The sequence below is a fragment of the Narcine bancroftii genome, chromosome 8, assembly GCF_036971445.1.
Source record: "Narcine bancroftii isolate sNarBan1 chromosome 8, sNarBan1.hap1, whole genome shotgun sequence".
Taxonomy (NCBI): Eukaryota; Metazoa; Chordata; class Chondrichthyes; order Torpediniformes; family Narcinidae; genus Narcine; species Narcine bancroftii.
Window position 1 is genome coordinate 50,409,920 of NC_091476.1, and position 23,155 is coordinate 50,433,074.

Here is a 23,155-nt window from a genome sequence, read left to right on the forward strand (position 1 = left end):
TGGAGATGTCACAGAGCAGCGTGTCTAGGCTTCTTGGCAACCAAATGTCCTGGAGGTGGAGTCCCGAAATGACAGTACGGAGGGCCTGCATCTCCGTGTCTTCCCTCTGTGCCTGCACCAGTTGGTTGTAGCTGAGGCCGGGAGTGAGGGTGTTGATTGCTGGTCAGGAGAGCACGTCCGCCATGACGTTGTCTCTACCTGCCCTGTGCTGGATGTCAGTGAGGAACTCCGACACAAAGGAGAGATGGCGTTGCTGGCAGGACAACCACGGATCCTTGGCCATTGCGAGGGTCTGTGTGAGAGGTTTGTGGTCGGTGAACGTAGTGAATGGCCTGCCCTCCAGGAAGTACTGGAAGTGCCAGATGCCTAGGTACAGTGCCAGGAGCTCCCGGTCGAAAGCGCTGTACTTGAGTTCCGGCGTTGAAGGTGCCTGCTAAAGAAGGCCAGCGGGCGCAACTGTCTGTCAAACCACTGCTCGAGTATTCCCCCAACAGCTGTGGCTGAGGCGTCTACGGAGAGCCCGGTATGTGCCTCGGTGCGAGTGAACCAATAAGGTAGCGCTGGCCAGTGCGTCCTTTGTTGCCGTGAAAGCGCCCTCTGCCATTTCTGATCAAACCAGGACTTGGTATTTAGAGGCAATCGATGAGAACAGCGGTCGCATGATGCGGACAGTGCCGCGGATGAAACGATGATAAAAGTTCACCATCCCTACGAATTCTTGCAGGCCTTTAAGGGTGGTGGGTTTGGGGAACTGATGGATGGCCACGACTTTTTCTGGTGCCGGGGCGGCTCCTGCTGCTGAGATGGTATGTCCTAGGAACTGCCGCATCTGCTTGCCGAAATGGCACTTGGCCACGTTGACTGTGAAGCTGAATTCCGCCAGGCAGGCAAACATTGTGCGGAGATGGGCCTTGTGCTCCTCGTGGTCACGACTGGTGATAAGGATGTCATCGAGATATATAAGCATAAAGTGCAGGTTCCTGCCCACTGCATCCATGGGGTGTTGAAAATTCTGGCCTGCATTTTTAAGTCCAATGGGCATGCACAAGAATTCGAACAGGCTGAATGGGATGATGATCGCCATCTTACCAATGTCCTTGGGGTGGACTGGGATTTGATGATAGCCCTGAACCAGGTCGACTTTCAAGAAAACCTGGGCGCCATGGAGGTTGGCTGTAAAGTCATGGATGTGAGGGATTGGATACCCGTCCAGCATAATCCCTGCAGGGTTGCCAACCTCCAGAAGATTTGAGGACCATGTGAAGAGGGGATGCCCAGGGGCTGTCAGAGTGGCGGACGATATCCAACTCCTGCAGGCGAGAAAACTCCTCATTGGCTAACTGCAGCTTCTCAGGCAGAAGTCATTGGGCCTTGTGTGGAGATATGGTGGTAGACCCCAAGCTGGGGCAAGGCAGTGGTGAACTGTGGCTACAGGATGGAGGGGAACTCCATGCTGGAATACTCATCCCTGGGAGCAGTGATGGCAGTTCCCCAAACCCACCACCCTCAAGGGCTATTTCAGGCTTGGAGACATCCGTGGCATCGAGGCGGACTGAGTGGAACGTGCGAGCGTTAACCAGTCTTTTGCCTGTCATGTCTACCAGCAGGCCATGCACTCTGAGGAAGTCGGCCCCCAACAGCGCAGTACCCACTGAGGCCAGCATGAACCTCCAGAGGAATTTATCTTACCCGATCTGAATCTGCACCCTGCGGGTGCTGAAAGATTTGATGGCGGAACCATTGGCTGCCCGCAAGGTGGGACCACGAGCTCGGGTGTGGGTCTCAAGGGTGGTCGGGGACAAAACGCTCAGTCCCACTCCAGTGTCCACAAGGAAATGCCGGCCGGTGGACTTATCGGTCACATGCAAGAAGCTGTTCGCATGTCCAGCCATCACAGCCATCAATGGCGGCTGGCCGAGTCATTTCCCTAGTTGGTACAGGGTTGCCTGCACTTACAAGCTTGTGCCCCCCAGCGTTGATGATAGAATCACCAGGTGGGGTGGTGCTCCTCTGGCTTGTGCTTGGGGGGGAGGGGGCTGTAACCGGCTGGCTCCTGAACGGATGACCTGGCTGAGGGCGGCTTCATTCTCTCTCTTGGTGCACCAGAGTGTGTCCGCTTGGGCCGCGACTCACCGTGGGTCGGAAAAGTCTTCGCCAACAGGAGCTGAATGTCTTTGGGGATCTGCTCCAGGGAGATCTGGCGGAACAAGAAACAGGGCTTGTGATCCTCTGCCAGTGCCAGCATCTCGTCCATGAGGGCCGATGGCGTTCGGTCTCCCAACCCGTCCAGATGCAGGTGTCTGGAGGCCCGCTGTTGTGGGAATGTGTCCAGAAGGAGATTTTTGAGGGCATGGTATTTACCCTCAGCTGGTGGGTCAAAGATGAGATCGTCCACTCTGGTTGCCGTCTCCTCGTCAAGCACGCTCATGACGTGGTAAAACATAGTGGTGTCTGCGGAAATGTTCCTGAGGTGAAACTGCACCTTCACCTGCCCGAACCACGCACGTGGGCGAGGGGTCCAGAAGGGGGCAGTTTCACAGTGACAGCGTTGATCTCGGCGGGATCCATGCTGGGATACCAGAAAAATGTTTGTGCTCGTCGGGGTCACCAATGTAGTGGCAACTACAACGAAAGAGACTCGCAGCCACCACATTTGATGCTCTCAATTACTGTTTATTTTAGATCCTGCGCGCACCCCTTTAAGGACAGCGTGAGCTCCACCCCCGCGTGAGCAGTGACATCAAAGAGGCAAGGAGGACCCCCGACGGCACCATCTTTTTATGGCTGCCCCGCAACGCGGCAGTACAAGTGACGCCAGTTCGCCACGAGAATGTGCGCCGCCACATACTAAAGTATTTACCCCTCAACTATGTAAAGTATTTGAAAATTCTGTTTATTTTTCTGGGAGCATACCAGCAACTTTTTATGAAGCATCAATTTCAACGATTACTAAAAAAGATAAAGTTTTCACAAAAGGTGCTTCCTATAGGCCAATTTATTTGCTGAATGTAGATTATTAGGATGGAAAATATCCTTCCCTTTAATATGTCTGAAGATCAGACTGGATTCGTTAAAGGTCTGTTGCCTCACACTACTCGAAAGAAGACACATACATGTAGTGTAGTCAGGTTAAGCTCTGTTTTATTAGGGGCTCAACCCCCTGACTTATATACTTGCTGCATTCCCGCCGTTGCCCCCCTTTACTGATTTCACGACCTGCATAACAAAACCGGGTTTCCTGCACGCGGGTACCTTCTTGCGTAACAATCCCTTCTTCCCCGCGCGCTGTCGCTGAATGCTGGCTGTGCAGCAAGGCCAGTGCTATTTTGGGGTCGCTGGCCTTTAACCTTCCATTGCCATCCACCCTTCTGGTTTGTTTGTTGGGGCCAGTACCACTGTGTAGGCTGCTGGCCTTTAGTTGCACTCACTGACCAGAGTGCCAGGTTGATCACCAAGGTGGAGTGCTGCCACATGATCCAACTCCCCCTCCCCCAGAACCGGCGGTATTGTCCTTGTTGCCCAGAGGCAGAGTCTTTGCAGGCTTCGGTGGCCTGCCTCTCCGGTGTGGTGCTGGTGTTTTGACCAGGTGTGCATGCTTTAGCCTGTCTGTGTTGAAGACCTCCATCTTGCCTCCAATCTCCAGCTCAAATGTGGATCCGTTGTTATGGATGACTTGGAATAGATCCTCATATGACCTCTGCAATGGTGTGAACCCCTGTGAATGAAAACATACTCAGAGTCTTGTTGGCTTTTGGGTAGGTTGGTCCTCACATGTCCGTGCCTGGAAGGTTGAGTTGGGGCCAGATTGCCAACTCTTTCCCTCAGCCTGCATACAATGGTGAGCTCTTCCAGCTTTCTGAATTCCTCCTTCACCAGCTGGAGCTTCTCTGGAGGAAGGCATCTTGCTCTTGCATAGACCGGCGGGCCCTGGGTCAGGATATGGTGCTGTACTCCATGTCGGAGCACTGGCGTGCTAATTGGGGGGGGGTGGGCGGTGAGTACTGCAGGGAACATGGCCAGCACTTTGGTGCATTCATTGGTCGATCGCTGAATGGAGTCCAGGTGGTGTGCTGGGAGTTTGGTGTCTTTGGGGGGGACGGACGGTTTGAAAAGTCTTGGTGTGGACCTATCTCTGTCCTTTAAGGTCTATGAGTAGGCTATGGGTATGCAGGATGTCTGCCCCGAGGAGTGGGTGTTCCACTGCGGCCAGTGTGAACACCCACGTAAAAAGGCTATCTCTCAACAATCAGACCTTGTGGGTACCGTAAGTCTGAATCGTGCTGTTGTTGGCAGCTCTCAGCATGGGGCCTCACTACCTGTTCCTGGTATCCTGTCCTGACAGGGGCAGGATGCTCACCTCTGCTCCTGTGTCTACGAGAAAGTTTCCAGACTGGCGGTCCCAAACGTACAGGAGGCTATCTTGTTGGCCAGCCGTCATGACTATCAGAGACGTCTTGCCCCAGCATTTCCCTGAAACATGCATGGTGGCCTGCATCGATGGGCTCTGTTACCCATTTGGTGGTAGAAACACCACTGGTCTTTGGAATCGCTTCCTCTATGGGGCTGCTGTTTTATCGGCAGGTCTGTGTGGTTTAGTGACATGGACACCAAGCACTCTCTTCTGTTTCCACAGAACATCTGCTTATGCTGTGACTTTCCAGGGGTCACTGAAGTTCGCATCTGCCAAGAGTAGTTGGACGTTCTCAGGCAGTTGCTCCAGGAATGCCTGCTTGAATGTGATGCAAGGCTCAGAAGGGCCAGATTCTCATTCATGAGAGCTGATGGAGGCCTGTACCCTAGCCCATCCAAGTGGAGCAGACGTGCCCCTCTCTCATGCTGTGAGAGCCCAAAGGTCTGAATAAGCAAGTCCTTGAAGGCAGTGTATGCACCTTTCGATGGGGGTGTCCGGATGAAGTTGGCCACCCACTTGCCATGTCCTGGTTCAGGGCACTCACCACATGCTGGAACTGGGTGGACTCTGCTGTGATCTGCTGGATCAGGAACTGTTCTTCAGCCTGGTCAAACCACATGCCTTGTTGATTCATCCAGAAGGTCAGCAATTTGAGAGCTGTTGGTTCCCTCATTGTTGGATTTAGCTGCCATCTAAACCGTCGGCGTCACCAATTGTAGCCGCATGCTGCTTAAAAGAAGACACACACGTAGTGTAGTCAGGTTAAGCTCTGAGTTTTATTAGGGACTCAAGCCTAACTTTTATACTCGCTGCTTTCCCACTGTTGCCCCCTCATACTGATGTCATGACCTGCATAACAAAAGCAGGCTTCCTGCGTGCGGGTACCTTCTTGCGTAACAATCCCTTCTTCCCCACGTACTGTCCCTGACTGTTGGTTGGGCAGCAAGGCCAGCACCATTTTGGGGTCGCTAGCCTTTAACCTGCTGTTGCCATCCACACACTAGTTTGCTTGTTGGGGCCAGTGCTGATGCGCGGGCTGCTGGCCTTTAGTTGCTCTTGCCGCCCGGAGCGCTGGCTTGATCGCTGCCGTGGCATGCGGCCACGGGTCATTATTCACATTTTAACATCTGTAGATTATTGAACATTATTTATTCCTCTTCGGATATAATTCCAGAATATCTAGTTTCTCTAGATGCTGAAAAGGCTTTTGACAGAGTGGATGGGAATATTGAAACATTAAGGAAATTTAATTTTTGAATGGGGTTTATATCATGGATTAAATTGATTTATAGTACCCCCTTAGCTTTGGTTGTTGCTAACTATAACAAATCCTCCTTATTTAAGGAGTTTAGGGGAACTAGACAGGGATATCCTTTTATCCCCTTGCTATTTGATCAAGCTTCAGAACTTCTGACACTCATTGTCAGAAATGGAATAACATAAGGTTTCTTTGTATGCAGGTGACCTATTAGATTATATTTCAGATCCCAAAAAATCGATCCCATCTATATTATCTGTGTTTTTTTTAATTCAGTTCTTTCTTAAACATTACTAAAAGTTAACATTTTTTGATTAAAATGCAGGTCCATATCTACACTCAAGTTCCATTAAAGATTGTCAGAGTTAATTTCACATACTTTTTGTGAATATTTTATTTAGAATTTTTGAATATAGAAAGTACAAAATAACCCCTCACAAAATCCACCCCCCCCACCCAATAACCCCAAAAACAGAAGAAAAAAAAAGAAAGAAAAGGAGATTTAAACAATCACAAATATAATCAACTGCCATGGATCAGAGCAACACCATCACAACGAGCCACAAGAGAGTCAGATTTTTAAACCCATTTGATCTAAATAGGGGCTCCATACTTTCTGAAAATAATTTGTCACGTAAATTATACATAAGTTTTTCCAATGTTCCAATGAATGTAAGAATTCATTTCCATATGCCACCTCTGCAATCCTAAAACAATCTCATTTTTCTAAGTAATAACTATACATTTTCTTGCAACAGCCAAATGCTAATCTTAAAAACACAATTTGCTACATAGTCAATCTCAATTTCAAACTAAGCATTTTAATATTACCGAATAAAAATAACTTTGGGTCATTGATAATTGAACTTTTAAAACTTTCTCAATTTAATACTACCACATAGCTGTTGAATGTAAAAAAAAACTACTTTTTTACATCTAAAAGAGAAATCTGAAGTTGGGAGGCAGTCTCTTGTTGGTATTCACGCTGGCCGTAGAGGAACAGCCGATCCTTGGGGCAAATTTCCTATGCACCCACAGCCTGCTTGTGGACCTTAAGGGTCGGAGACTGGTCCACACAAAGACTTTCCAAACCATCCCCATCAAGGATGCCAAGCTTGCAGTACCCCACCTGGATTCTGTGCAGCAATCCACAGACAAATACGCCAAAATCCTGGCAGAGTTCCCAGTAGTGCTCACCCCACCCCGCCCCCCCCCCAATATACCATGGCAATGCCCCAGCATGGAGTATAACATCACACTATTACCCAAGGCCCACTGCACAACGCACGAGCACGATGTCTTCCCCTGGAGAAGCTCCAGCTGGCAAAGCAGGTATTCAAGAAAATGGAAGAGCTTGGCATAGTATGGTGGTTATACAGCCCATGGGCTTCTCCCCTGCATCTGGTGGCCAAAGCCACTGAGAGTTGGAGATCATATGGCGACTACCATCATTTCACCAAGGCCACATGCCAGATTGATATCCCGTGCTGCACATCTAGGACTTTGCAGCAAACCTGTACAGGGCAAAGATCTTTTCCAAAGTAGACCTCATGTGGGGATATCATCTGATTCCAGTCCACCCCACTGATATTCCAAAGACTGCCATCATCACTCTGTTCAGCCTGTTCAAATTCCTGTGCATGCCATTCTGGTTGAAGAACGCCATGCAGACCTTCCAGCAGCTGATGGATGCGGTGGGTCAAGACGTAGACGGCACCTTCTTCTACTTGGACGACATCCGCATTATGAGCAGGGACCAACAAGAACACTTGGTGCACCTCCGCAACCTCTGCACCCAGCTGAGCAAATCACCTGACGATTGACCCAGCCAAATGCCAGTCCAGCTTGGAGGCCATCAACTTCCTGGGCTGTAGGATAACCAAGAAAGGGGCAATGCCACTAGCCAGTAAGGTGGAGGCAATCTGGAAGTTTCATAGGCACAGCACAACCAGGAGACAACTGGAGTTCAAGGGGATAATCAACTTCTACCACAGGTTCATCCCTGTGGTTGCCTGGATCATAAGGCTCTTGTTCACCAGGATGGTGGGCAAGGCAAAGGACATAACATTGGATGAGGAGTTAGCAGAGGCCTTCATGAAGGCCAACGAAGCCCTGGCAGGTGCCACTCTTTTAGCGCATCCCAGGACAGATGCTCCAACAGCCTTGATGGTGGTGCCTCAGGAACGGCGATTGGCAGAGTTCTGAAGAAGCAGATTGAAGGGAGTTGGCGACCACTAGCTTTCTTTAGCAAACATCTGTGACCTCTGGAACTGAAGTACAGTGCTTTTAACAGAGACCTACCGGCACTGTACTTGGTCATCCGCCACTTCAAGTACTTCTTCGAGGGCAGGACATTTACGGCCTTCACAGACCACAAACCCTTGACTTTCACCTTGGCCAAGATGTTGGACCCCTGGTCAGCCTGCCAGCAGCATCACCTGTCTTACATCTCGGAGTACACCACAGATGTAAGGCACGTCTCCAGCAAGGACAATGTGGTAACTGACACACTGTACAGACAAAATATCTACACGCTATCGAAGGGAGTGGATTTCACGGTACTGGCAAAGGCACAACACAGTGACAAGAAAATGCCCCAGTACAGGACAGCCATATTGGGATTGCAACTCCAGGACAACCCAGTCGGCACCAGTAACACCACCCTTATGTGCGACGTGGCCACTGGCCACGTCAGACCTATTGCCGGCTGACTGTTGGCCAACAAATATTTATGGCATAGATTTCGAAAACAGGTCAGTGGGAAGGCGAAGGCGTGCACGCAGTGCCAAACAGCCAAGGTAAGCGAAGTTTCAAATTTTGATTGTCTTGATAATCTTAAAGTAGGTCCAAAATTATCTAATAATAAAGCCTTAACTTGATAATAACAAAATAATTGTTTGGTACTTCATATTTTTTCTTCATTCTTTGAAAAGAATTAAAATAACCAGTTTCATAACAACCTTATAATGTTTTAATTCCTTTCTCATTCCAGCTGATTATTAAGTGTGAAAGGAATAAAGTTTCTGATACCTGAAATCTTACCCTGTGTACCTATCATTTATCTTATTCCATAATTCAATTAAATGTCTTAAAATAGGTGGATTATTGTTAATAATTAATAAATTAGTATTCCATTTATAAATAATTGTGGCAACTTTTCTCACCAATCTTAATTAACTCTATGTTAGCCCATATTAACAGGTTATCTAAATCAATTAATTAATTCTATTAATAAACTTTTATTGTGCTGTTATATAATAATTCTGAAAATTTGGGAGTTGTTAACTTCCTAATTCACACTTCCAAGTTAATTTTTGTAGGGATACTCTTATCATTGTACCTTTCCATAAAAACTTCCAAATTATAAAATTCATATCTTCAAATAATTTCTGAGGAATTTTACATGGAATAGATTGAAAAAAGTACTGAATTCTAGGGAAAACATTCATGTTGATACAATTCACTCTACCTATTAATGTTACAGGTAAATCTTTCCATCTATTTAAATCCTTCTTAATTTTATGGAATAAAGATAAATAATTTAACTTGTATGAATTATCCAGATCCTTGTTAATTCTAATACCTAAATATTTAATCTGATCTGATTGTGTCCAGGGTGAAGGATGTCCTTTATGATGCTGGCCGCCATCTTGAGCCAGAGCCTCAAGTGGATTCTTTCACTGGATGGAAAATCAATGCCTGTGTTGTATTTGGCTAGGTTTACTACTTTCTGCAGCTTGCTATATTCCTGGGTATTACATGACTGATTGCACTCTGAAACAAGTGAGGAGTACAAACACATTTCTAATAGCTTACAATCAAAGGCCAGTAGATATAATAGTCCTCAGGTGAATCTGAGGTAAGGCGGGAAAACCAGGGTTTATATTGGGGTAGGGGAGGGTAGAACCAAGGGAGGAGCCAGCCATCAGAACAATACACAGTGAATTGCTGTCAATTGCTGTCAATACACAGACAGTTCATTGCTCTGGGCACTTGAGTTTCCAAACCAGGTCTAGTCTGTTTTTCCTAGATGCATGACTTTGCCCAATGTGTCTGTGCTGACTCAGATCACCATCTAAATTAATCCTATTTTCTGTGTTTAGACTATAATCCTCTAAACTTTTCATATCAATGATTACATGATTACAGAAACATGGCTACAAGGTGGGCAAGGTGGGCAAGCCTGGGAACTTAACATCCCGGGGTATACAATATCTAGGAGGGATCAGCAAGAAAGAAAAGGGGGTGGGGTAGATTTGATGGTGAGAGAAGGGACCGACACGATTGACAGGAAGGATATTAACTCGGAAGATGCGGAATCTATATGGGTAGAACTGAGGAATAGCAAGGGGTGGAAAATGTTAGTGGGGGTGTTATATAGGCCTCCAAATAGTAGTGTAGAGGTGAGGGAAGGCATTAAAAGAGAAATTAGAGAAGCGTGCAATACGGGAACAGCTGTCATCATGGAAGACTTTAATTTACATATAGATTGGACTAGCCAAATTAGTAAAAATACTGAGGAGGAGGAATTCCTTGAATGTTTACGGGACGGTTATCTAGACCAATATGTCGAGGAACCAACTCGGGAACAGGCCATTTTAGACTGGGTATTATGTTATGAAAAGGGGCTAATCAGCAATCTTGTTGTACAAGGCCCTTTGGGTAGGAGCGATTACAGTATGATCGAATTCTCACTCGACATGGAGAGTGAAGAAATTAAAACCAAGACTAAGGTCCTGAATTTAAATAATGATGGGTATGACACGGGAGTTGAGTAAGATTGATTGGGTGGTGTTTATGGGGGGGGGGGGGGGCAAGGGTTGATGGTGGATAGACAATGGAAAGCATTCAAAGATCTAATGGAAGAATTGCAGAAATCGTTTATACCGGTTTAGCATAAAAATAAACCAAAAAAGGTGACTCAACCGTGGATAACAAGGGAAATTAGAGATAGCATTAGGTCCAAAGGGAGAGCATATCAATTGGCCAAAAAAGGTACCAAATCCGAAGACTGGGAGCAGTTCAAGGTGCAGCAAAGGAGGACAAAGGGATTAATCAAGAGGGCAAAAATAAATTACGAAAGTAAGCTTGCGGCAAACATAAAAACCAACTGCAAAAGCTTTTATAGATATGTCAAGAGGAAAAGATTGGTGAAATCCAGAGTAGGTCCCTTGCAGTCAGAATCAGGGGAATATATAATGGGGAATAAGGAAATGGCAGACCAATTAAATTCTTACTTTAGTTCTGTTTTTACAAGAGAGGATACAAATAACCTCCCAAGGATGTTGGGAAACATAGAGACTAATGCAAGGGAGGAGCTGAAAGAAATCAGTATGTCTAAGAACATGGTCTTGGGGAGATTGAAGGGATTGAAGGCCGATAAATCTGAAGGGCCTGATAATCTACATCCTAGGGTACTTAAAGAAGTGGACATTCAGATAGCAGATGCTTTAAAAATTATTTTCCAGAACTCGATAGACTCAGGATCAGTACCCTTGGATTGGAGGGTAGCTAATGTTACCCCACTATTTGAAAAGGGGGGTAGAGAAAAAGCAGGGAATTATAGACCGGTGAGCCTTACATCAGTAGTGGGCAAAATGGTGGAATCCATTATTAAGGATGTAATAGCGGAGCATATGACTAGCAGAGAAGGGATCGGACAGAGTCAACATGGATTTACAAAAGGTAAATTGTGCTTGACAAATCTATTGGAATTCTTTGAAATTGTGACAGGTAAAATAGATGGGGGAGAGCCAGTGTATGTGGTGTATCTGGATTTCCAAAAGGCCTTTGATAAGGTTCCACATAAATGACTGGCATGCAAAATCAAGGCTCATGGGATTGGGTGCAAGGTATTGAAGTGGATTGAGAACTGGCTGACAGGTAGAAGACAGAGATAAACGGCTCATTTTCTGAGTGGCAGGCGGTAACCAGTGGGATGCCACAGGTATCTGTACTGGGACCCCAGCTGTTCACAATTTACATTAATGATCTAGATGAGGGTATTGGATGTAATATCTCCAAATTTGCAGATGACACTAAACTAGAAGGGGTTGTGTGCACTGAAGAGGGGGTCAGGAAGCTCCATTGTGATTTGGATAAATTGGGGGACTGGGCAGATACATGGCAAATGCACTACAATATGGATAAATGTGAGGTTATCCACTTTGGTAATACAAACCAGAGGGCAGACTACTATTTGAATGGCAATAGATTGGGAGATGGAGAAGTGCAGAGAGACCTAGGGGTTCTTGTCCACCAGTCACTGAAGGCAAGCATGCAGGTACAGCAGGCGGTTAAAAAGGCAAAAGGTATGTTGGCCTTCATATCAGGAGGATTTGAGTATAGGAATAAGGATACCTTACTTCAGTTGTACAGAGCCTTGGTAAGACCACACCTGGAGTATTGTGTGCCGTTTTGGTCGGCTTATCTGAGGAAAGATTGCACAAAATGGGATTATACTTGCTGGAGTTTAGAAGATTGAGAGGGGATCTCATAGAGACATATAAAATTCTGGCAGGACTGGACAGAATGGATGCGGAAGGGATGTTTCCAATGGTGGGGGAGTCCAGAACCTGGGACCATGGTTCCAGGATAATAGGCAAACCATTTAGAACCGAGATGAGGAGGAATTTCTTTACCCAGAGGGTGGTGAATCTATGGAATTCATTGCCACAGAGAGCAGTAGTAGCAGGTTCATTGAATATATTTAAGAGGGAATTAGATATATTTCTTCAGTATACGGGAATTAGGGGTTACGGAGAGAAGGCGGGGATGGGGTACTGAACTTTAAGATCAGCCATGATCTCATTGAATGGCGGAACAGGCTCGAAGGGCCAAATGACCTACTCCTGCTCCTATCTTCTATGTTTCTATGTTTACTTGTCTAAATGTTTTTCCGTATGTTGTAATTGTACCCCTCTCCACCTCCCCTGTATCTCATTCCATAAACCCATCACGATCTTTGTGGAAAAACGTGTCCATCAGAACCCCTCTCACCTTAAACCTATAACATTCATCACTCCCTTAACTAATCTACGCCTCTCATAACTTTTTAAACCTCCATCAGGATTTCCTGCAAAAATATTCCCAGTCTATTCAATCTCTTTATAATTCAAAGTCTTGAGGAATCTTTTCTAGCTTAATCACATCCTTCCTATAGTATGGCAACCAGAACTCCACTCAATACTCAAAAGCACTCTAACCAACAGTCAGTGCATCTATAATATGATATCTCAATTTTTGTTCACATTGCCAAATCTGATGAAGGCAAATGTACCGAACACCATCTTCTCCACCTTGTCTCCCTGTAGTTCTGATTTTCAGAGAGCTCCGCTTAAGTTTCTCTTTTCTACTACAAATTAACATGTACTGTCTATGTTCTGGCTAGATTTAACTTCCAAAAATGCCTAAATTCACACTTCACAGCTTGAAGTCAGGGTGATTAACTACCATGCATCAGGTTAAAGGCTCAAATCTGGAAAGAAATCCTAGACTGTCATTTTTTTTCTCCTTTCATCGAGCTAATTTTGTATCTGATTGGCCTGTTCACCCTGCACCCCGTATACTCTGATCTTCTAAACCAGCCAACCACTTGGGAATTCATCAAAGGTTTTGCTAAATCTATGTAGACAATTTCTTTTTCAGTCCTCTACGGCACCTCTTCCAAATGCTGAATCAAATTCAAGGGATTTGATTTCCCACCGACAAACCCATGCTAACTAGCCCTAATCAATCTTTGCCTATCTAAATGCAAACAAATGCTGCCTCTCAGAATCCCTTCCTATCATTTTCTCAGCACCGGTAGTCCTTTCAGCCTTTCTTAAATAATGACAGAACCATCTTCCAGCCTTCTGGCACCTAACCCCATGGCTATCAAAGATTCAAAAATCTTTTTCCAGCACCCAGGTAATTTCTTATCTTGCTTCCCACTGCATTTTAAGATTCCAGTCAGGCCTCAGAAATTTATCAACTTTTATGTGGTTCAAGATTGTCAGCATTTCCTCTTTCATAATGTCAACCTGTTTCAGGATATCACTGGCAATGTCTTCATGGCAATTACTTGCCCATCTTCACTGGTTCCACACATTGATTACCACACTGATCTCTGAGTGTATCTAATCTCTTCCTTCCTACCCTTTTTATCTTTAATACACATAGATTCTTTAAGAATTTTTCTTTATCTTATTTGCCAGCAAAAACTCATATATTGTATCATCAAAATTAGCAATACCTCAAGTTAGGACTTTAAATTTCTGGACCAGAACTATCTTCTTCCATAGTTACATTAAAACCAATGTGGTCTCTGGTCGCAGAGTTCTACTCTACTGATACATTCACACACATAACCTCATTTCCCAAGAGAAGCTGGCCATAGCCTCTTATTTATTAAGGCTATCAAATAGAAATTTTTCCTAGATATATTTTATAAATTATGCCTCATCTCTTTGCACCATGATAATTAGGAAATTAAAATGCCCTACTTCTAAAACCCTATTATTCCTGCACCTAACTTTTCTCTTCTAATTCTCACTGAATATTGGGGACCTGCAATATAATCCCACCAAAGTGATCACCCCTTTCTTATTTATGATCAACCCATATAGCCTTGTTAAACAGTCCACCTGGAATAACCTCTTTCAAGTAATGCTAGGATTTCCACTAGTTAATATCTCAACTTCCTCTTCTCCCTTACTTCCACCTCTGTCACATGATGAGTATCTGTACCATGGAACATTGAGCTGTTAGTCAAGTTGAAGTTTAAGTTCATTGTCACATGTACACATATGGTGTGATAAAGTTTGTTTTGTGACCAGTTCAGTTAGACATATGCAATAGAGCAAGTAAAATATAGTACAAAAGTACAGTTTTACAGAGAGTGATCAGCTGGAACAGAGCAACATAATTGTACTGCTGCAAGGTTAATTTAGGATTCTGATATTGTCAGGAAAGAAACTGTCCTTGAATTTGGTGGTGTATGATCTCATATTTGTGAATCTATTCATGATGGGAAGAGGGTGAAAAGAGTGTTACTGGTGTGGAGTGCACTGTTCCCTCAATGTGTGTGCAAGTATCCGCTAAAGGTTTTCACATTAAGCATCTGGATAGTTTGTCAACTAGCATTGTAATTGAGTTTTGATTTGATATGGAATTGTTTTGAAAAAGGAACAGGATTTTGATAGAAATAAAAACGATGGTCTTGTGGTTTCCAAGAATTGGGACTTACTTTGGTAATAATGAACAGTCACATGATTTGGAGAAATATATTACCGAATTTAGACATTTTGTTTTTAGTTTTGGAACAGTTCAGCTTGTAATTCACAGAAGTCAAAACCCTGTGACATATAAGGGTTGAAACCTTGTGAAAGACAGAGTTGAGTTACAGAAACCAGAATTGGTGGTGTTTGTTGTGCGTCACTCCTGGAAGAAGGGGAACGCAGAATCCATGGGTTTTGAATTAATGAAGACAACTTTGCTGTCTCTTTGGAAAGGAGAATAGAAATTCCACTGGGTCTATATTTGTGTTTGGCCACTTCGTTTAATCTTTGCCTGGTTTGTGACTTAATTGTGGAAGAAGTTAACCACATTTGTTTTTCCCTTGTCTGGGTTTGTGAATTCATTGTGGATGAAAATATCCACATTTGCTGTCTTTGAGAAGAGGGCAGATTCTTCATGTACAAAACATAATTGGGAGTAAAGAGGCCTAAAGATGATGTTTAAAAGTACTTCATAATTATTTCTGAACTGAGAATTTAAGACTTTCAAGCAAGAATAAAATGATGTTGAAGTTTTAAAGATTGACTTTTCAGAGTGGGACTTTGAATTTTATAATTTATACACACACACACACATACACACACACACACTTTTGTGCATAGTGAGTTTAAGTTTAGAGTTAAGTAAGAAATGTAATGTTATTAATAGTTTAATTAAAATTATCATTTTGAATTTGCCATTGGTGAATTTTCCATTGCTATTCCTATGTTAGCGCTAACAAAAAACTCTTCCATCCCAAACATTATTAAAAGGGTTGTTAGTTCCTAACAAGTGTAACCAGGGGGACCCCCTCAGGAATAAGTGCAGTGGTCTCTGAATGGAGCCACTGGAGATGGACAAGGTCCTCAACAAATGCTTCTCTAATTTTACTATGAGGAAAGACACAAGGACTGGGGAACTTGGGGCAGGTAATGGTAGTATCTTGAAACTTGAAAACCTTCAATATTTCTGTTGAGGAGGTGCTGAAGGTCCTGATGCATATGAAGGTAGCCAAATCTCAAGGGCTTGATCAGCTATGTGCAATGGCACTGGGAAGTTGGAGAGCTGGCTTTAGACAAGATTACCTAGATTCAGATAGAAATAGATGCCTGATTATAAGACAGAAATTACTGTAAGATTTGTTCCCAAGGAATGTATTTCTCAACCATATCCCATTTTTTTCAGATACTCTTTGTAATTTCACTAAGGACAATGGATATTTTGAAATTGTTAATATTACATGGCTGCACGCAAACAATGAAACCTGCTCAAATGGATCAGAAATTCACTTTCCTCATCAGAGCTCAAATGAGCAATACTGGGAGTAAGTAATTTGCCATATGTAGTTATGCCTGTAACCTACGTAGGTGGCACTTCTCAGTTTCTAATATTTCTCAATCTCAAAACATGTCAACTTCCAAGAGAATTGTATCTTATTCATCCAAATAAATCAAACTTCATAATTGCAGCTGTAAATAGCTTTAATGTTCCATTGAATAAAGCAAATAAATATTTTCATATCCTTGCACTTTATAACGATGAGTAAAATAAAGTATATTGTAAGTGATAATGATACTCCAAAGAAATATAAATGAATTAAAATAATCATAAATGATTAATATCGAATAATAATGATAATGAATAATAATGATAAATTCAAAGAAAAGTTTCCCAAGAGCTTACATCTCTTCCATGGTCATTCCAAGAATGAAAAGAGAACTCACGGTCCACTCGAATATTATGATATATGACATCATAGTATCCTAACTCTACAAAAATAATGAATCCTTAAAGGGAAAGTCGTAAAACAACCATAAATCATAAACACAAGGTTTTAACCTTTACAACCTACACTGCTCTAAGTATATTTTTCCTCATAAGGTGCTTCATTGGTTGAAGGTCCTGCTTAATCGGGAGGGGGGGGAGGTGGGGAGGGTGTTTGATTTAGCTAGAGATGTATGTAGATGGTAGCTTACATATATTCCAAATTGGCATCAAATTAGATAGCCTTTCATTATTCTATGTGCCCTGCCTTGCAACACTAAAGGTTTACCTTTACAAGAAATGTTCATTAATATTTGTCTATTATTTCTGCAAAGAAATAATTTGCCATGCAAGGAACCTGTATTGCTTTGTCTCAGAATGAAACATTCTGTGGTCTCATTTCATTTAACATGGCATTGAATCCAATCTAGAGAGGAAATACCTAATTGGACAAAATGTCTGGGATTGGAGATCATGTTGGGCAATATCAAATAGGGTTTAAATGGGTGTTTTAGTCATTACCTCAGGTATGCTGGGCAGAGCACATCTCAAGGATGGAGGGTCATTGCCTGCCCATGATTGTGCTGTATGGCGAACTCTCCACAGCCACCATGACAATAAAGAGGTAGAAGGACTCTCTGAAGAAATACCTTGCAGTCACTATGCCTGGGCATGTCTGCCCCGCATTGGGCTCGTGAGCCACCAGCAAGCCTGCAGCAGATGTGGACAGCCACCTTCCTAAATTTTCATATGTGAAGCCAAGCCATGATTAGACATTTAGACATACACACAGCGCAGTAATAGGCCTTTTCGGTCCACGAGTTGAAATTACATGCGAATGACCTACACCCCTCGGTAAATTTTGAAAGGTGGGTTGAACTGGAGCACCTGGAGGAAACTCATGCAAACACAGAGAATGTACAAACTCCTTACAGACAGCGCTAGATTCAAACCCTTGTCGTGCGTCCTGTAACAGCATTGGGCTGACCACTACGCTATCTGTGCTAGCGCTTTTTTTGTTAGGATGTGTTAGTCTAGTGCAGGATCTGTCCAATCATAGAATATGGAACATTGCAGAATGTGGTGAACACAGCTTCAACCATCTGTATATTTAACCAAGTGTCTCTTTGCTATGTATCTGAAACTAATCAATATGTATGATGTACAGTATTGTGATATGTAGTGTTTTCTGTTATCAACATTTAGTAAAAAGGTTCTTCGCCGTACCAGTTCAATAGATGAGACAGGAGAGATAGTCTGGCATTTAGCCCTATGTCTGCTTCTGGCCTGGCTGATGACTGGTGCAGCATTATGTAAAGGAATCAAATCTTCGGGAAAGGTAAAAAAAAATAATGAATATGACAAAACTTTGATAACAATATGAAGGATATTTTATGACAATTAGTCCAGAATTCATAACTCTTTTTTTTTGGTCTGCTTTATTCCAGTTAGGGAATGGCTGTGCTCTACAGGTATGGCAGCAAGGTGTCAATAAGTGTTTCAGGTGTTGGTGAATGTTTCATGAAAGAAAAGTAGTAGCAGATGTTTTGATTTCATGCCGAGTTCAGGTATCGAGTGGATATGCTGGGAATAAAGGCTTGGGGGCATTGATAGGTAGAGTGGGCATTAGACCCTGGTAATGATTGAGGTGGGTAGGATAAGGTGAGGACAGTCAAACCTGAGAGGAGAGTGAGAGGTTGTTGGGGTTTAGGTATCACAATTCTTGGTGATCGATGTTTGGAAAGTGTGGAGAGAAACACTGTAGACACATGAAGTCAGTGACTGGAAGATATTGAAGGTGGTGGGGAACAGGTTGCAAGTACACCTTTAAAACTGTAAAGATTACATCAGAAAGTCAGAAAAACCTAACGATTTTCTCTGCATGGCCAGGTGGTCTATCTCACCGCGATATTCCCTTATGTGATTCTAACTGTACTTCTGGTCCGAGGACTGACCCTCGATGGCTCCACTAAAGGAATTGAATTCTATCTTGGAAGCCAATCAGACTTCTCCAAGCTAGCCAATGCTGAGGTAAATACACTGTGACAATCTACAGAGGTTCTGTAGAACCTTTCATAAGAATAGGAAGTATGAGCAGGAGTAGGCCATCTGACTTGTTGAGCCTGCTTCATGATCAATAAGATCACGGCTGATTTAGCTGTGGACTCAGATCCACTTACCTTACTCTTTCCCCTTAACCCTTTATTTACCTACTCTGCAAAGATCCATACAAATGTTTAAGATATATTTAATGCAGTAGTCTCTATTGCTTCCTTGGGCGGATAATTCCTCATATTCACTACGGAAAATCTTATAAAAGTTTCTCCTTATCACCATTCTAAATCAACACCCTCAAATCTGCAGGCTTAATGCACTAATTCTAACTCATTTCAAGTGGAAACCAATTTGTTGCCTCGATCTTATCTATTCTTATCATAAATTTCATTATCAGATTCTGTTTTATTTTTCTGAATTCCAGAAAATATAGGAGATGATTCAGTATCTCCTTATGGACTAGACCTCTCATCTCCTAAATCCACCTGGCAAACTTCCTTGTCACTGTCCCAAATGCCAGTATATCCTCTCTCAAGCAGGGAGTCCATGACTTCACACAGTACTCCAAGTATGGCCTCATTTCATAAAACTTTATTTTATTGAGCTCTAACTTTTAATTAATGTTAAAAAAAAATTCTTGCTTCTGGGTTTTGGGAAAAGAATATTTCTGACACACTGATAGAATGCATTCTACTAAATGACACGTGTAAGGGGAAAAAGATAGAACCCCATCCAAGAATTACTTGACAGAAAACAGAAGGATGACCATTACCATGAGGGTCCAGTGACCAATAAACTTGTTCTGTTAGTTCAGCAGTGCAACCACCCCTTTCTAGGATGCTTATAATGAGCATTTTTTTTTATCCATTGATGAGTTCAAGCAGAATGTTCCAATGCTGACAGATTCTGTCTTCTATTCACCAGGTCTGGAAAGATGCTGCAACTCAGATTTTCTTTTCCTTCTCTGTGGGCTGGGGAAGCTTATTAACCCTCGCTTCCTACAACAAATTCCACAACAACTGTTATAGAGACACCATCATCATCTGCCTTGTGAATTGTGCCACCAGTGTGCTTGCGGGATTTGCCATCTTCTCCATTCTTGGACACTTGGCTCATGTACAAGACAAGCCCGTTTCAGAGGTTGCTCAGTCAGGTACCTGTGGTCTCTTGTCTGGAAACTCATAGCATAGGGCCCTGTTAGATTTATTACTGCATTTTCAATTCATCTGTCCTTTCATGTTAGGGGTGGCATGGTTGGTGCAACAACTTTACTGAACCAATGATCGGGACTGGGCCGGGATTTCTATGGAGTTTCTATGTTCTTCCCGTGTCTGTGTGGGTTTTTCCTGGGGCTCCTGATTCCTCCCACCATTCAAAACCTACAGGGGGCGTAGGTCAATGAGGTGTAAATTGGATGGCACAGACTAGTGGGCCAAAAGGGCCTGTTGCTGTGCTGTATATCTACATTTTAAAAAGTGGAATAATAAAACTACAATGGGAGACAAGTGTGTCTCTTTAAATGAAAAAGAATTAATAGTTTAGAAAGAGCTGAGAATGTGAGGGAAGAAACATACATTAGACAAGTGTTAAGATCAAGTGCTACGTAAGAGCATTGGAAGTAAGAACAGGAATCGTTCGTTTGGCCCTTGAGCCTGTACCATGAATCAACAAGAACTTGAGGTACCTTTTATCTTAATCATTATATCTTGACTTTTTCCCATTGCTTAATTCCTCTACCCTTTAGAAATCTATGGATCTCTGTTTTGGATGATCAAGTTCAAGTATATTATCATCTGACAAGAACTCCAGAGCACACACGTAATATACAGCACATAATAATTACATATATAGACAAAATATAATATAAAATAAATATATCAATATTTCCAAATCATTTTGTTCATTTATAAGAGACCCAACGTTACAAAGTACCACTCATCAATCTCACAACCTGCAGGAAGAAGCTTTATCCCAGCCTGACAGTCTTGATTTTGATGCTCTTGTACCTTCTTCCTGATGATAGTGGGTCAAAGATATTGTGCAATGAATGGTAGGGATTCTCTTAGCCCTATTTAAACTATCACTGACTGTGCCACCACACCTCCCCAGGGTAAAGAATTCCAAGATTCACCCCATCCCAGTGAAGAAACAACTCATCATTTCAGTTCTAAATGGCTGATTTCTTAAAGTTTTTGACTCCTAGTTCTAACCTCCTTAACCAGTGGAAACATCTTCCCTGCTTCTACTCTGGTGGACTCTGCAAGTAGTTTGTACATCTCCATGAGGCTATCTCTCATTCTCTGCCCTGTGCAGGAGAGATGCCTAACCTTCTCATCCAGGAATGCCATTCCAGAAACCAGGTTGTTGAATCTTTGGTGCACTCTGTTTAGTGCAAGTATATCATTATTTAGGTTGTAAGAATAAAGAGTCAGAACGAGATTTATACAGAAAGAAAAAGCTAGAAATAAAAGACACGTGAATATTTAAAAATTAAGTCCTGAGATAGAACTTCTTAAGTTGTTCTCTTGATGCCAAAAAAAGTTAATTCTCCTGACATGCACTCAGAAATTGCCACATTTGTAATATCTTAATACGAACCAAGTATTCTATGTTGTACATTGAATAATAACTGAACAACATAGCACTTTCAAAATGGGCAGGACGGTGACTACATCAGCTGAGGGCATTGAGTAAGTTACATGATGTTACAGTTGCACAAATTGTTTTTTCAGTTGCAGTTGCTGCCATGTGTTTGGGAGGTGAATGGCATGTCCCTGAAGAGTGTTGTAGGACAGATAGATCTATGAGTACACATATATAGCTCCCAAGAAAGTGGGAGTACAGGTTGATTGTCAACGAAGAAAGCATTTGGCATGCTTGTCTTCATAGGTCAAGACATTGAGAACTAGAATTGGGATATCACACTACAGTTGGACAAATTGTTGGTTAGGCTTCACTTAGAGCATTGTGTGCAGTCTTGGTTGCCATTCCTCTGAAGCTGGAGAAGATATGGAAAAGCTTCGCAAGGGATTTCCCTCAATTGTATAGCTTGAGGTATCAGTAGAGATAAAATAAACTGGAAAAATAGATCATAAAATGACTGTTTTCCCTGGAGTGAAGGAGGCTAATGGACATTATAAATGTTTAAAAAATCATGAAGGGCATGGGTAAGGTAAGTGGCCATAGCGTGGTGGTGGGGAGGGGCTTTAGAACAAGAGGTGATAGGAGTAAGATTTAAAAGGAACCTGAGGGACACTTACTTCACATAGAGGGTGGTCAGTAGTTGGAACAACCAGCTAAGCAAACAGCAAAGACAGGTACAAATTGCAATGTTTAAAAGGTATTATAGGTACATGCATTAGAAAGGCTATTTTTTAGATGGACAGCACGGTAACAGGCCATTTGGTATCACAAGTCCGTGCTGTTCAATTTACACCCAATTAGTATACATCCTTAGTATGTTTCAAACGGTGGGAGGAAACTGGAGCCCCCCTGGGAAAATCTACGCAGACACAGGGAGAATGTTCAAACTCCTTACAGACAGCATGGGATTCAAACCCGATCCTGATCGCTGGCGCTGTAAAGGCATTGCACAAACCATTATCCCAACTGTGCCACCCCTTAACAGGGAGATGGGCTAAAACAACCAAATGAGACCACCTCATTTAGACAAGTTGGTCAGCATGGACGAGTTGGACCAAAGTGTAAAGTTCTGCTACTTTGTGACTGGACATATGCTTGATGCTACCTCTGGCAGGCTGGAGCTTCCCTAACATTTAGAAATTAACTGCTGCCACCAGCAATACAATCCAAACTGCTCTATGAAGTCGAAAGAGATCCAGATAATTAAAGAAAAGCAGAATGTGAGAAGTACTCAGCAGGTCAAGTAGAATCTGTGGAGACAAAAAGATGTGTTGATGTTGTAAACCTCAGCATTTATCCTTTATTATAAAAGGCTTTAATGAACGTACCCTGCAGAATCTTGATTTGAATTAAGTACATTTCGGATAAATTGTGTACAATAACACCAACAATATCAATCATGCATGCCATCCAATATTCAATTCTATTACAAGTAATGAAGTTAAGAATTCAAGGATTCATGGAAAGATACAGTACAGAAACAGGCCATTCAGCTCAGTGTGTCTGCGTCAACTATCTGTCATTTACATTACACTTATATACCATTTGGACGATTCCTATATTTTATCCTCAACTCCAATATGGCCAGTTTACCTACCATCCTTCATATCTTCAGGGTGTGTGAACAAACTGGAGCACTCCATATAGATAACACCAATGATCAAGTTTGAACCCTGGTCTCTGGTGCCATGAGCTCAACTTAGGAGTTTGTGTATCACATAATAGATAAACCTTTACTATCTGTTTTGAAGACAAATGGCTCCCTGCCT

At 43.0% G+C, this 23,155-nt stretch overlaps 1 protein-coding gene across 1 annotated transcript in view; it reads left to right on the plus strand.

Moving 5' to 3' along the window:
* The window catches only part of LOC138741995 (sodium- and chloride-dependent neutral and basic amino acid transporter B(0+)-like), a 92,319-nt gene that overhangs the window by 43,481 nt on the left and 25,683 nt on the right, over window positions 1-23,155 (plus strand). Inside the window, exons 5-8 of the mRNA XM_069896191.1 lie at window positions 16,110-16,248; window positions 17,895-18,027; window positions 18,579-18,719; window positions 19,668-19,896. Coding sequence (XP_069752292.1) covers window positions 16,110-16,248; window positions 17,895-18,027; window positions 18,579-18,719; window positions 19,668-19,896 — 642 coding nt within the window. The remainder of the gene's footprint in view (window positions 1-16,109; window positions 16,249-17,894; window positions 18,028-18,578; window positions 18,720-19,667; window positions 19,897-23,155) is intronic.